This window comes from Betta splendens, chromosome 22 (genome assembly GCF_900634795.4).
Source record: "Betta splendens chromosome 22, fBetSpl5.4, whole genome shotgun sequence".
In the NCBI taxonomy this organism is placed as follows: domain Eukaryota; kingdom Metazoa; phylum Chordata; class Actinopteri; order Anabantiformes; family Osphronemidae; genus Betta; species Betta splendens.
The window spans coordinates 16,589,579-16,605,706 of NC_040900.2; the positions used below are offsets into that span (position 1 = coordinate 16,589,579).

Consider the following 16,128-nt stretch of genomic DNA (forward strand, 5'->3'; position numbering starts at 1 on the left):
TGTGTGTGTGTGTGTGTGTGTGTGTGTGTGTGTGTGTGTGTGTTCGCGCGCGCGCGCACATGTGTGTTAAGCTGTTGAGTCGACTAAAAGGAAACCTGGAGGAGGAGAATCACCACCTACTTAGTCAAATTAATCTTCTGAGTCAGCAGAACCACATATTGCTGGAAAGGAGCATGGAGAGTAAAGAGCTGTATCACCAGGAACAAAAGCTGTACATGTAAGTACAAAAAACGCAAGGCCTGTGATAATTGTAGTATATTGCGCAAAACAATGACTTTTCTAGAAGTGCTGTAAGTAAACTGATATAAAAAATTCTCATTGTAAATAAATAAATAAATAAAGTAATAAAAACCAAGCAAAATGGGACAATAGTGCAAGGCTGATTAATATCTTTGTTTCTCTCTTCCTTTCACTCTGTTTGTCACTGTCTACTTAGAGATAAACTGAATTCTCTTCGTCGTCAAAAGGAAAAACTAGAAGAGAAGATCATGGACCAGTACAAGTTCTATGACCCCACACCTAAAAAGTAATATTTCTATTAATGTCACCAATTTAGTAATTAAACTAGGAACTAATATACAGTATGCTATATATATTCAGGAAGATCTAAATGCAAAAATGTTAAGGTTTGTAAGGGTTGCCCAACTAATGGCTATGGCAGTTTGTAATGTAGTGAACTACTGTATAGCAGTGATCCCCAACCCCCGTGGAATCTCTCCACTACATCTGCCTACTACTCACTTCTGACACATGTCAAGGCGCTTGCCTCTGTCACGTGTCTTACCTAAAACTGCTACCTTCTTAAGCAGGTTGCCTCGGTTGGTAACACGCAATATATTATCACTAAATTAAAACCCCAAGCTAGCAAACAAGTTTTTTTGCACAGCATAAAAGAGCCAGTGAGATAGAAAAGAGGCAGTGACTACAAATAAAGAGAAAGCTGCATTTAACAGACAATACCAGTCCTACGATGAGTCCTACATGAAACGCTGACTTATTACAGGTTGTTCCTATGCACCAAGCCCGCTATGTATAATATGCAGCGACCGGCTCTAAGGAGGCAATGAAGCCTCTGCTTCACAACTTGTGCACCAAGCATTGTACGTGTCACAAACAAGCTGCACAGTGGATTCAGGTTTAATATCATATTTAGAAAATGCCAGTTTTATGCCGGTTGTATCCTTTTAGTTTGTTGAATATTTTTGCCACACCATAAAGATAAAGATAAAGATGTATTGTACAGTTTGACATGTACAACATTGTGTGTTTTCAGGAGAGGTCAGTGGTCTGGAGCCAAAGCTTTAGCCAAACTGATGAAACCCCGAAAGGAGACCAGCAGGGAGAGAGGTGGTGTCAAGGAAGGAAGCAAAGAGAGAGAACGAGCAAAAAGTGCCCCAGACATCCCCTTGCCTGCTCCTCCTTCATTCATACCCTCTGATATCCAAGCCTCTCATACCCAGGGAACAGGTTACTCACAAGACTGTAGACACATGCACAGTAATCCTGACAACCACATTACCAGCCCCATCATCAAATCGCAAAGTTCAGCAGTGACACCCATCAGCCGAGGTAAACACAACACCACACGTGCTTCACAGAACAAATCAAATTCAAATTCAGACATCTCCTAAAAATACAGTTAAGAACCCATTAACAATTGATGCCATAACATTTTGTTTGCATATTAATAGAAAAGAAAATATTGAAGTAAAATGTTATCACTTTGTGTTATAGTACATAAAGGACTATATATTTATTTGTATTTTTGCAAATAATACACATTATGTAAAGGATTTTATATTTTTTAGCTTTATAAAAGAAATCTACTGAGAAGCACAACTTTTAAGGTGCATGTTCATGATACTTCTATAGAGGGTATTGTTGAGGGCAGTGGATGAGTTGAAGCCACTTTACAATTGTCTTTCTTTTAAAACATGACTGCACTTATAGTGATAATGCTATAGCACTTAAAGCAACCAGGTTTCTAGACAAGGGTATATTATTGTATTACTATAACTTTATGCCTATGCCTATTAAAGGTGGCCTACTGCATGCAAGGCAAAAGACCAATTTTATTGTTACATTGTATGTGATAATGACCACTAAATACTTTCTTTTTAAAATTACCATTTACTGAGAACAGCTAAAGAGTAATGCTTTAAGAATAAGTCTTGACATGGATTTAGTCATGGATGGGTGTATATGAGTAATGCAAATCAAACTGAAGAGTATCGCACTTTGGGAAGGACGGGGGGTGGGACTGAGTAGCCCCCAGCCCCACCATAAGTTGGATGCCCCTCGCAGAGGGGTTCCCTAGCGCCTGGCTCCAGACTAGCTCTTCCCATGTCACGTTTCTTTTGAAGGCATTATTTCTTTTGTAGACACATGTCTGTTCACAGTACATTTTGTCAGAAGGATTGTGGCCTTGTCACATATGTTTTGGCAAACTCTAGTTTTGCTTTTTTAAGCCTTTGCATATGCAGTGGTGTCCTCCTGGGTTTCCTACAGTAGTGTCCATTTCCATTCAGATGATGATGTTTTGTGTTGTCATGTTGTGTTTTTCCACGAATATTTAAAATCCACAGACAGCTCTTTTCTCCATGCTCAGTGGTGACATATAACATGAATCTTGAGTCAACTTTTCTCAGTTATAACTGGTTGCAAGTGTGATTACCATATTACCTTGCTGCTTGGCACAGGGGTGTCTACATACAAATTCCAGGAGCATCACTTGCTTTAAAATCGATTATTTCTTACAATTTAGACAGGATGCTAATAGTTTTGTCCATTGCCTCTTTTGGTTTCTGTGTGGAATTGTATTAGACTTGACTTTTCTTTTAGTGCTTTTGTAATGCAAACATGTGTGAGAACCCAAACATTTGCACCTGCCACATTTTTCTGAGAGAAGGATTGCATTTCCTGTCGGAATTGCAAGGGTACCAATATATCTTGGTCATGGCTAGATGTTTGTCTGCATAAATGATTAGGGTAACGTAATTTTGTGTGCACTGAGTTGAGATCAGTTCTGAGCTTGAAGCATGACTTGTTTCCGTTTTATTCTAATGGTTTTTCTCGCATGTGGTCTGTTATTTTTCATTTTAAATGTGTGCTTTTTATAACTGAAAGAATTTTCTCTATTTTATTCATTTTTCATCTTTCTTCCTTACCTTTTCTATATTTCCGCCCCATTGTCTCCCACTCAGCATCCCTTGCCCCAAGGCGCTTTCATTTTCTTCGCAGTAAAAGTCAGGACAAGCTCCTTCCCGCCTCCTCTCCCTCTCGACCCACACTTTCTTTGACCAGACGACTGCGATTTTGGCCTTCCACTGAAATTGCAGCTGACATCTTCACTAGCCAGTCAGTCTCAGCCAGCGGAGTATACTAATCCCATCATCTATCTCATCATCATTGTCGTCGTCATCAACATTGTCATATCATCCCACAACTCACTGTTTCAGATATCTAACAAAAATGTGCCTAAGTCATCATGCATGCACACTCTTCATAAAGACTAATACCAGCAAACACTGCACTTTCTTTCATACATTCAAAACACAAAGAGGTTTCCATGGCGAGTCCACCAATACTGCTAGTAAGTAGTGTGTTTGACATAATTTATGTATCCGTTTGTGTACACAGCACATCAGCTTTGCTATATCCTTTTGTTTGTTTGTTGTTTTTGAGCAGTATTTTGTCCTATCTCTCTTTTTTAATTGGAGCCATGTGTGTTTCAGTGATCGCAGCATGAATGACTTGAGCTGAATAGTGATGGATATCTGCCTTTCAGTACTTGTTGTCTGCCACCTAGTGTGTCCAACTTGTTTGTCTGCTGCCTGTTTTCTGAACTTTTTTCTTGTTCACACTCTAATGCTGGTTATTTTCAGTCAATGTACCAGTAAGTACTACTTAGTATATAGTATACTAAGTATATTTTTACTCCCAGGTTCTTATTTATGTAGTAAGGGGTTCACAATTTGGTAAAACAAAAGTCAAATTGCATCTCACTTTTTTTTCCTAGAACATCTAGAACAAAAGGGGGAGACTGCTAAATTGTAACAAAAAATTGTTGGTATGTGGGTTCCCACTCTGGTCAGCTAGATGTTCTGCTTTGCTACACTTTTAAAAACAACCGCCACCCAAATGTTTTGTTTTTGCATCATTGCAGCATTGTGCTTCCTTTGATTGTAAGTCCAAAGTCCGAAGTATGTGTAAAGGTCTAGGGTGATTCTTAATTCATCGTGTATGATCTACAGATGTGACGGACAGAAACCTAGAATTTTATCGCAGCAGTACTCCTGGAAGCAGCGGTGAGAGTGCCAGTGGCGATGATGAACATGGTCAAAGTAATTAATATAATAATTGTGTCAACTATGTTATTGAAAATACACTACAAGAGAACTTGTTACAAACTATTTATAATAACTATTACTTCTATGTGAATTCCAATGTGGTTACCTAGCAAACCATGCTAAAAGACTGAAAATCCATTTATTTTTTCATCTTCAATCAGCTCACAGCTCAAAAAATAATGAAGGTAATGTTAAAATAAATGGAGAAAGGTACGATGAAGTAAGTGCTTTAAGGTAGGGTGAGAGGTTAATGTTAAGATATAGGTTATACATGATGAAACCTATTCTAGTTTCTTTTTATCAAATTTATATGCAATAATTTGTGTTCATCTGTTTAGTAATTTAAACAGCATCTGTTTAGTTCCAGATCAAGCCTTTAAAGCTGTGAACTCTACATCAAGCTGCAGACTGGGAAAAGGCTCCAGTCACAGGCTCAGAGGTAGGCCTCCTTGTAAAAAAGAAAACTTTGGTTAGACATCACCATAAGTTTGTTAATTTTGGTGCTTAAAATTTCATGTCTTTTATTTGATGAAGTATCTCAACAAAACACATCTGACTCCACATTTGGTCAACCTTGCATCCCGGTATTAGAATGCAGCTACAACACTTCCAGCTCCAACTCACCTGTCAACTATAAAGGTACTAACAACAAAGTGCTGTTCATTAGATGTCCTTTTAAAATACTTTATTTGATCTTTATTTAAACAAAATAGATGCTAGAAACTGTAATTAAAAGTCAATATTTAAATATTTTATTAGATGTAACTAAAACTATTTCCCGGAAATTAACAGTGAATGCTGAATGTATTCCCCAAGAATTAGATATATTTAAAACATAGCTGAAAGAAATTATAACTAAAGAACTAGAAAAAGTAATTTCTCGAGAAATTCTGTAGGAGAGCTGATCTGCTGTCGCAAAGATGCCAAACGCTGATTAAGCTGCTAACATCACAAAGTTGACTACGTCCAAAAGTTTGGACGATGTAAACGAGAAAACGTTGACAAAGATTAAAACGATGACAAAAAATGGCGATTAAAAAGATGATGATTAAAAAGATGACCATGGTCATACTAAGACAAGATTAAAAATATGATGATGATTCAAAAGTTGACCAAAGTAAAAAGATGTCAAAGATTAAAAAGTTGACCAAGGTGCATTGTTGACGATCATAAATAAGCTGATTATTACAATTACATTCGTGCTTTTATTTTAAAAGGATTTAGAGGTCGTGTGTGAGTGATTACTAAACTATAAATAATTATTAGATAGTCATAATTTATCATTCAATAGCAAGAGTAGCCCTATTAAAGCAAATGATTTAGATTAAAAGCCCTTTCAGAATAAAACACCCTAATAAGTGTGAGTGGTTATTTACTGAACTCTAAAATAGTCTCATTAACTAATCAACCTTGCCATTAAAGGTAATAAATTGTAATTGGTGCTTTTATTTTGAAAGGATTTAGAGGAAATGTGTGGGGGTAATAGCGTAACTGTCATTTAGTCTTTGAATAATCATAATTACCCATTAAGAGTCAAAAACAGTGCAGTTAAAGCTAATAAATTGCATTGGTGCTTTTATTTTGAAAGGACGCAGAGGAAGCATGTGTGGGTACAGACTCATTCCAGCTAAACCATAATAGTTATCACAAAAATTATTTCATTTTATGGGTCCCAAGGCTTCAATGAGCAAATGGTGTGAATTTTATGTTTGAGGACAAAAGTTTGTAGCCACAGTCGCAATTTCAAAATATGTCTCCTCCTGTTTTTTTCTCCAGACGTCTGCCGAAAATTATCATTAGAGTCTATGGGAGAATTTCGGGATCTCTCTGCGCTTTAAGGTTGATAGCGACTAAAGTATATGTCAGAGGGTATGGCCAGACACATCATTAGAAAGAAGACAAGTATGACTACGATTTAGTGAAATAATTACATTGATAGAGTAAAAATTGTCGCTGTAGTGACGAGTTAAAGTCAGAAGTTCTGTCTTTAAAAAGCGCATCCTCTCACTCTAGCTGTGACATCACGCACTCTAGCTGATGCAACACACACTAATGGAAAAGCTGAAAATTTAACAACAAACACCCAATGTTTAAACGCTTAAAAGTTGAAAAGTATAGAAGATACGAGGACGCTGATTTACACGGAGAACGTTGAAAGATGATTGACGCTTTTGAAGTTGAAATGACGTTTCTACGCCAAAGTATGATGATGACAGACGCTTTCCTGCTATGGCTTCCCCCTTTTCCTCTCCCTCTCGCTCTGTTCGGTGCTCGGTGTGTCTTATGTTTAGCTTATCCTCCGCCTCCTTTAGTGATGGTAATGGTATCTGTAATAGGTGTACGCTAGTTGCAGGGTTGGAGGCGAGGTTGTTAGACTTAGAGTCTCGGCTTCGCACTTTAGAAAACAGGCCAGCTAGCCAGGTCCCTTTAGCCGGTGCGGAGCCTCCTAGCTTAGCTGCTACCAGTCCCCCGGCAGGTCCCAGGCAGCTGGGCAACGACTGGGTCACGGCTCGTAAGAAACGTAGCTTTAGGCAGGCACCCACGGTGCACCACCAACCGCTTCACGTTTCAAACAGATTTTCCCCACTCAGCGACACACCCGCTGAGAAACCCACTCTGATCATTGGTGACTCCATAGTCCGAAACGTGAAGTTAGAGAATCCAGCGGTCATAGTTAGGTGTTTGCCTGGGGCCAGAGCGGGCGACATTGAGTCTTATCTTAAGCTCCTGTCTAAGGATAAACGTAAGTACGCTAAGATCGTAATACACGCAGGAGCTAATGACGCCCGGTTACGCCAATCGGAAGTCACTAAAACTAACATTGAGTCGGTGTGTTCGTTCGCCAAAACAATGTCGGACTCCGTAGTTTTCTCTGGACCCCTCCCCAATGTGACCAGCGATGACATGTATAGCCGGCTGTCATCGCTCCACCGCTGGTTGTCTAGGTGGTGTCCTGCAAACGATGTGGGCTTTGTGGCTAATTGGAGCACTTTTTGGGGAAAACCTGGGCTGATTAGAAGAGACGGCGTCCATCCCACGTTGAACGGAGCCTCTCTGCTCTCTAGTAACATGGCCATGTTGCTTAGTCCCCCCACTCCGTGACAACTCAGAGTGGAGCCCAGGACGCAGAGTCGCAGTCTTACACGCCTCTCTGCATGTTCTCTACAGCCGCGACCCACTCTTAGTCTTAGTTATCACATAGAGACTGTGTCTGCTTCTCGACCACCTAAACTATACAAGTCACAAACAAATCAAAGAGGAGTGACTTACCAGAATTTAATAAACATCAAAACAGTTCCTCTTACGGAACAAAGTAATAGTAAGCTAATGAAGTGTGGTTTATTAAATATCAGATCTCTCTCATCTAAATCCTTTTTAATAAATGACTTGATAAGTGACCATCACATAGATCTGTTCTGTCTCACTGAAACCTGGCTGCAGCAGGATGAATATGTTACTTTAAATGAGTCGACTCCAATGAGTCACATCAACTATCATGTTCCAAGAAGTACAGGTAGAGGTGGAGGAGTAGCAGCAGTTTATAAATCAGATTTATTAATTACTCCTAAACCTAAACATAGTTATAACTCATTTGAGAGCCTCACTCTGAGCCTTTCTCACCCAGACTCTAAAACTCAGAAACCAGTTGTGTTTTGTATTGTTTACCGTCCTCCTGCTCCATATTCAGAGTTCTTAACTGAATTCTCTGAATTCTTATCTGACTTAGTTCTTAGCACAGATAAAGTCATTGTAGTGGGAGACTTTAACATTCATGTAGATGTTGACAGCAACTGTCTCAGCACTGCTTTTAACTCCTTAATAGACACTATTGGTTTTACACAGCAGGTAAATGAACCCACTCATCGTTTTAACCACACTCTAGATCTTGTCCTGACATATGGAGTTGAAATTGATAATTTAATAGTTCTTCCCCAAACCCCTCTGTTATCTGACCATTTCTTATTAACTTTTGAATTTAGCACAACTGACCCTATACCAGCTGGAAAGAAATGTTACTATAGCAGATGTTTATCTGACAATGCTGTTGCCAGATTCAAGCAGATGATTCCATCATCTTTTGCCTCAATGTCTTGCAGATACACAGAGAACAGTCACCTTAATCCTTATGAACAGGTTGACTGTCTTGTAGATGATGCTGCAGCTTCTCTACGTACAATGTTAGACACAGTGGCTCCTCTGAAGAAGAAGACAGTGAATCAGAGGAGGTTAGCTCCGTGGTATAACTCAGACATCCGCAGTCTAAAGCAAAGGACTAGACAACTAGAAAGACAGTGGCGTTCCAACAAAATAAATGTAAACTGCATTGCATGGAAGGACAGTCTAATGAAATATAAAAAAGCACTTTGTGCTGCTAGAAAAACATATTATTCCTCCCTAATTGAGGAAAACAAAAACAACCCCAGGTTTCTTTTCAGCACTGTAGCCAGGCTGACAAAGAGTCATAGCTGTATTGAGTCTACTATCCCCTTAATCTCAGCAGCAATGACTTTATGAACTACTTTACTAATAAAATTATTATCATTAGAAAAAACATTCAGCAGCGACTTCTTCCAAATGACAGAAAGCACTGTCTAGATCCATTAACTTTAAATTTATTAAATCCTCTGTCTTACCTAGACAGCTTCTCCCCCATAACTCATATGGAGTTAACCTCAATAATCAACTCTTCCAAGTCGTCCACTTGTCTTTTAGATCCAATCCCAACCAGATTACTCAAAGAAGTTCTACCTTTAATCAGCTCATCCATATTAAATCAAATCAACCAATCTTTACAACTAGGCTATGTACCACAGGCTTTTAAGGTGGCTGTGGTCAAACCTCTATTGAAAAAACCAACCCTTGACCCTGGACAACTAGCCAACTATAGGCCCATTTCAAATTTACCCTTTATTTCCAAGATTCTGGAAAAAATCGTGGCTAAACAATTATCTGACCACCTTAGTGGGAATAACCTGTATGAAGATTTTCAGTCAGGATTTAGAAAACATCATAGCACAGAAACAGCTCTGGTTAGAGTCACTAATGATCTTCTATTAGCTTCGGACAATGGTCTAGTTTCTGTCCTTGTCCTGTTAGATCTTAGTGCTGCATTTGATACAATTGATCATCATATTCTATTACAGACACTAGAACATAGAATCGGGATTAATGGAACAGCATTGGGATGGTTTAAATCCTATTTGTTGAACAGATTCCAGTTTGTTCATGTTAATGATAAATTCTCCACACGCACAAGGATTAGCTATGGAGTTCCACAGGGTTCTATGCTGGGTCCAATTCTGTTTAGCTTATACATGTCTCCTCTAGGTGAGATTATTAGAAAGCATTCTATTAATTTTCATTTTTACGCAGATGATACTCAGCTATACATGTCCTTGGAACCAAATGAAACAGATCAACTAGTCAAAATTCAGGGTTGTTTAAAAGACATCAAATCCTGGATGTCCCAAAACTTCCTTCAACTAAACTCAGATAAAACCGAGATTCTTATTGTTGGGCCTAAAAATCTAAGAGAGACACTATTGAGTCAGATAGCCACCCTGGATGGCATAACATTAGCTTCAGATTCTACTGTGAGGAACCTTGGTGTCATGTTTGACCAGGATCTCTCTTTTACATCATACATTAAACAAATCTCCAGAACCGCCTACTTCCACCTTAGAAATATAGTTAAAATCAGAAGCATCCTCTCTCAGAGCGATGCAGAGAAACTGATCCATGCATTTGTTACCTCTAGGCTGGACTACTGTAACTCCTTACTCATAGGATGTCCTAACAGCTCCTTAAAAAACCTACAGCTCATTCAAAATGCTGCAGCCAGAGTTCTGACAGGACTTAGAAAGAGAGATCACATTTCTCCTACATTAGCTTCTCTGCACTGGCTGCCTGTAAAATGTAGGATAGAATTTAAAATTCTCCTACTCACATACAAAGTACTCAATGATAAAGCTCCTTCTCATCTTAAAGACCTTATAGTTCCTTATGCTCCCAGCAGAACACTTCGTTCTCAGAGCGCTGGGCTACTTGCGGTTCCTAGAGTGTTTAAATGTAGAACAGGGGGCAGAGCTTTTAGCTACCAAGCTCCTCTCCTCTGGAACCAGCTCCCTCTTCAGGTTCGAGAAGCTGACACACTCTCCACCTTTAAGATTAGGCTTAAAACCTTCCTTTTTGATAAAGCTTATAGTTAGAGATGGTTCAGGTCACTGGCAATTATTGTTAGTCACAGGAACCATCTCTTAGTTAAGCTGCAATAGACATAGACTGCTGGGGGACTTAATTTATACACTGAGCTCCTCTGTTTCCTTCTACCTCCTCTGTCCCATAACCTCCCATCATTGTCCCATGTTTAACTAACCTTGTCTCTTTCTGTCCAGTAGTTGTGCTTCTCTCCTCCCCCCCCCCCCCCCCCCACCCCCCCACCCCCACTCTTTCTCCCTCTCTGTCCTCACCCACAGGTATCATTGGACTCAAAGTTTGGTGTCTGTGATGGGCAGCTGCGGATCCAACCATCCTGCCTGCATCCAGTCCCTGGTCCAACCATCCTGCCTGTGCTCTGTTGTTGCTTGTTGTTGCTTGTTGCTGTTGCTGTGCTTTTCTATCTCTCTATCCTCTCACCCCAACCGGTCGAGGCAGATGGCCGCCCACATCCAGTCTGGTTCTGCTGGAGGTTTCTTCCTCGTTAGAAAGGGAGTTTTTCCTCTCCACTGTTGCTGTCAAATTAAATGCTTGCTGTATGTGGGATTTGTTGGGTTTAGTTGTGTGAGGTTTTAAACCTTACTTTGTAAAGTGCCTTGAAATAACTTTGTTGTGATTTGGCGCTATATAAATAAAATTGAATTGAATTGAATTGAATTGACAAAAAGAGGCAAGTTGACAAAAAGTTGAACGATGATTCCCATAGACGACCATTATAAAAAACAACAAAAAACGTGTGTGAGAGCTGTTCAGCTCTCCCACTAATTATAGTCTCTTGAAATCTAAAACTAAAACTGATACTGTCAACATTTTAAAACTATAAAAGAGGTGTAAGTTTAATGTCGGAGACTGTTTTAGAGTTTAAATGGTGTCTGTAGCCGAAGGTTTTCCAGCGAACTAAAATTTTAAAACAAAAAAAATATAACAATGAACTATGCATTGTCCTTTGTTTAGCAATCATAACAATAATAAATAATCTATAAAGGTTCAAATAACAATATTGTGAATGATATTCAGCTTATCTTAACCACTGTGTAATCAACCTTTGTTAATAATAATGTTTTCACTTTTTATGTTCAGATCATCAGGGTCACCCAGCTAGCCTTTCTACTAATGATGTCATGGGTCTCAGCCAGTCAGAGCAGAGTCAGCCATGTAGCTCCACCCTCCTGTACGACCACACACCTCAGAGGGCCCAACCACAGTGTGGAGCTAGTGTTATGACCAAGACCCGCCCATCTTCACCAGGAAGTGAAATGGTGACGCTGGAGGAGTTTCTGCAAGAGAGCAACTTGCAGTCACCTCCAGTGGTAAGAGATACAAAACATGTTGACAGGTAGCAAAAATAATATGCATGATGTAGTGAATTGCCTCTAAATAAAGCACAGTTTCATTGAGAGAGCATGTCATATTTCCATATGTGTAATTTGCAAATTCAAGTATAAAACAAAAACACAGTTTTGCCAAAAATATGTACCATACTGTATGCATTAACACAGCCAAAGTTCTCAAAATGGTTTCCTGCTTTTCTCAGAAAATAACTGTTTGTCTACTTTTTCTTTCTGTGTAGGGATCCACAGGAAGCAGAGAGGACATTATGACAGACTACTTCACCAAATGTCCCACCCCCTCTGCACCTTTACATATTACTCCTACCAGTTATGTCACACCAACAGTACTGTCATTCAACCAGAGGCCAGGTCAGAGCGTGAAACCATCCCTTCGCCAGCCTGTCAGTCAGCTCCCAACCTCAGGCCAGCTCGTCACCAAGAGAACCAGCCAATCACTGAACAGAGCTTTTAGCCTGGCTTCAGCTGATTTGTTGCGATCTAATGGTCCAAACTGTTTCCGTGCAAATGATGGATCTTCTGCCGTGTCAGATGTGATTCAATTGAAAGGAGCAGAACGTCCGCGGTCTGCTCACTTGTGTGGTTCAATCAGTCATGAAGATGACAGCTTTCTAACTGCACCGATTCATCATTCATCCTCTCTCAGTCTGCGAACAGAGAGATACTCAGAGCAAGAGAGAGAAAATGGGAGGGCAGTGGCCTCTCAGAATGTCCCTTCTGCCTCCTCTTTCTATCATCATCATGGAGAAGTCGCTTTGGTGACTCCTGTGAGGGCTGTAGCCACCACATGGGCTGATGAAGTTCCTCAACATGGAGAGGTGTCAAAAGTGGAACAATTAAGTGACTCCGCTCACTCAAAGAGAGAAAGCATGCAAGCAAGGTGTGGTTCCATTGAGTGTCCAAAAAGTACACCAGCTTCTCCTGACTCTAACAATGATCCTCAGACCGTGTGGTATGAGTATGGCTGTGTTTAAAACTGCAATTACAAAATATATATTAGTTAGATAAATAATAAAATGAATAAAGCAGGAAGCTTTGAAAACCTAATAAGTCTATAGGGGATTAGCTGCACATGACTTATGGATCATGACAAGCTGAACCTCACAGGCACATGCAATATGCATTTCATCTTAGTCATTTAAAATATACTTTTGTTTCCTAAACCTAAAATGTAGTTTTTTCACTGGATCTTTGAAAAATGAATTGTGGATGTATTGATCAAATGATGATGTCAGTTATAAAGAGCAAACAACCAGAACACAGCAATTTATTAATGGTCTGAAATTCTTTACTGCTGAACAGATTAAGAGATGGTGATGGTAATGAGATATGTATATGAATAAACAAAGTAACAGATAAAATAATAAGTGGAATAATAGCAGGAAGGCTAATAAAAACACATACAAAACAAACTGGAACGGCTGGGAGGAATAACTAGTAATCTAATTTTCATTTAATTTCTTTAATTTAATAAAAGGTGCAAAATATAATATTTGACCTTTACGTGTGTGTGTGTGTGTGTGTGTGTGTGTGTGTGTGTGTGTGTGTGTGTGTGTGTGTGTGTGTGTGTGTGTGTGTGTGTGTGTGTGTGTGTGTGTGTGAGACATTGCGTTGTGTTTGCTTGGTTGCTTGCAAATATAACAATGCAATGTGGATATTATATCTTAATTGTTTACCACAAAAGTTTGTTTGAAAAGTTGTGCATATACAGTCGAATTATTTGATTTGTATGTTAATGTGGGTATATTTCTTTTGCAATGTTAATGACAATATGAATAATATTGGTTCTTTTGAAAACCTTTGTCTGTATAGATGTATGTAAATACATGACAAGATGATGAGAAGAACTTATGAACTTAGGCTTATGAAATTAAATATTTGACTGGGCTCCATTACCAACCTCTTCGCAACAAACTAAAGTATTTGGTATTTTTACATGGCATAAAAATTTACAAAAATACAACTAATTACTAATTGTCGAAATTATATTAGTTGCTGATGATGTAGTAATTTGAATCACTGTAAGTTGATGTGTGTGGTTAATCTGTTTACCTGTTTTTAGGTTTGCTTGTGTTATTACTTCCGAAGTCTTTGACAGTCACAATCCTGCATACATGACACATAGTTATATTAATAATATTGTTTGTAGATGTGGATGTTTAGGTCTTTATACCTGTTAATTTTCTGTGATCTGTTGCCTCTTCACTATTTTACATCATTTACTAAAGCTGCAGCATTACAAGAGTGAAAGTGAAAACAAAAGACTAGCTGGAACTGACTTCTTTAACTGGACGTAATTGCTAATGTGGTTCAATTTATAAATGAAGCTACCTATGGTGTTGTGCTGCCTACTGTTAGAAACCCTATAGTTTAGTTTATAGAGAGAGATTTGTATTATTACACCAAAAGTTTTTTTCTTTTTTTTATACATATTGAGTTTTGAAGTTGATTTATTTTTATAGTGCCAAAACAAAAGTTATCTCAAGGTCCTTTACATTTACAGTGGTAGCAATGAAAAGTGTCAGCCTATTGGCATCCACATTTAACCAGGTATCACAGAGTTTGCACCGTGTAAGAGCGTGTGCTACGCCCTTTTGGCCTGTAGATGGCGATTGGCTCCCACTATTAGTCTTAACACTAGAACTACTGGGTTTTCTAAATATACCCATTCCCACTAGAAGGTGGTCAAATGATCTGCTCGGCTAGCTGAGACCCTGAATCATCTGTGAACAGCTGCCTTTGTTAGGTAAAGAGGGCCATCACTGACGCACTCTAGGTGGTGGGTTGCGTGGGCTTGCTGACCCTGCTCCTGTCTGCAAGGCTGCACAGTTCCTATGAGTCTAAGAGTGACATCCACTGTTACAATGTTCAACCGCTATGTGCTTGGATTTACAACGTGAAAGGACGAGTGTCATTGTTGCGGTCTCACCGAAGGAAGCAATAAGATATCATCATCAATAATACAATAAGACAGTTTTAGATCCTTCTCAAATGTGGCGAAGCTTTGTTTATTTACAAAAAAAACTAGTTCAAATATTGTTTGCACTGTAACGTCATCAAAAATTACAGAAAAGATGACAGTACACTCATCAAGTTTTAACAAATGTGCAATAAAAAATATAAACAGAAAACGCTTGAAAACGTTTTTTATATTCCGTTTATTTCGTTATTACTGCTTTCACCTGTAACACATAAAGTCATTGTAGAGCTACAACCATGTTCCTACAAAGTTAACCAGATGTTTATTTCGTTATTCCCTCTTTCATGTCCGTCTGTTGAATGAAAGTGGGCGTGGCCATCCACGTAACAGAGCAGGGACACTGGGGGAAGGGGAAACGCTCATCAACACGCAGGACAAAGATCTGCGTTTCTCTGCTGCTACAGCCTCGGCTGCGTTGGGTTGTTAGTGTCCCTTTCACCTCTACCACATGAAATGTGTTCCTGCTAAGTTGATCTTGAGCTGCTATCAGAATCGTTTTTATTCCCCAGGTTTGAACAGGGCAAACATTATTTTTATTTACAAAAAAATTAAAACGTTCACATGTGATTTGCCCGCTTTGATGTAGACAAAATTCTTGAAAGCGTTTTACATTACATCCCGTTTATTTCGTTATCCCCACTTTCATATCTGTCTGATAAATAAAAGTGGGCGGGGCTATCAGTCCCGTAGCAAAGGTAAGCGCTGACTGTGGGGGCTGGGCGCATCAACATACAGGACAAAGACCTGTGTTTCTCTGCCACAGCCTCCTCTTTCAGCCTGTTGCTTTGGGCCGTTATTCCCCCACTTACTGGAGCCACATGTTGACAAAGTTGACCAGCCGCTTTCATGTAGACACCAAACTCTATAAAGCATTTTACTTTACATTCCGTTTATTTCGTTATTAATATACATGTAATTGCAAATGCTGCTCTGAGCTCTTTTACTTTGATGAGTTTTGTGTCTACATGAAAGCGGGCAGAACAACGTCCATGCGTGTGTCACGCTGAAAGCGGCTGGTGAACCTCTTGGGAACATGGCTGTAGCTCTGCAATGACTTTATGTGGTACAGGTGAAAGGGAAAATAACGAAATAAACGGAAATATAAAACAGAAACGCTTTCAAGCGTTTTCTGTTTAAATTTTTTATTGCACATTTGTTAAAACTAGATGGGTGTACTGTCTTTTTTCCTAATTCTTAGTGACGTTACAGTGCAAAGCGTATGGGATTTTTTTGT

General features: G+C 39.2%; 1 protein-coding gene across 14 annotated transcripts in view; it reads left to right on the top strand.

The window, feature by feature from the left end:
- Nucleotides 1–15,045, top strand: part of ccdc88c (coiled-coil domain containing 88C) — a 55,431-nt gene extending 40,386 nt beyond the window's left edge. For 3 of the 14 annotated variants that reach the window (XM_029138372.3, XM_029138376.3, XM_029138373.3), the window contains 8 exons: nucleotides 72–217; nucleotides 437–526; nucleotides 1,274–1,569; nucleotides 4,254–4,343; nucleotides 4,711–4,788; nucleotides 4,884–4,988; nucleotides 11,646–11,875; nucleotides 12,136–15,045. In XM_029138372.3, the coding sequence (XP_028994205.3) occupies nucleotides 72–217; nucleotides 437–526; nucleotides 1,274–1,569; nucleotides 4,254–4,343; nucleotides 4,711–4,788; nucleotides 4,884–4,988; nucleotides 11,646–11,875; nucleotides 12,136–12,888 (1,788 nt within the window). In that variant the 3' untranslated portion in view covers nucleotides 12,889–15,045. Of the gene's footprint in view, nucleotides 1–71; nucleotides 218–436; nucleotides 527–1,273; nucleotides 1,570–3,203; nucleotides 3,358–4,253; nucleotides 4,344–4,710; nucleotides 4,789–4,883; nucleotides 4,989–6,640; nucleotides 7,834–11,645; nucleotides 11,876–12,135 lie in introns of those variants that run through there. The other 11 variants (XM_029138374.3, XR_003784363.3, XR_008693527.1 and 8 more) reach the window with 11 other exon arrangements.
- The last annotated feature ends 1,083 nt before the right edge of the window (nucleotides 15,046–16,128 follow it).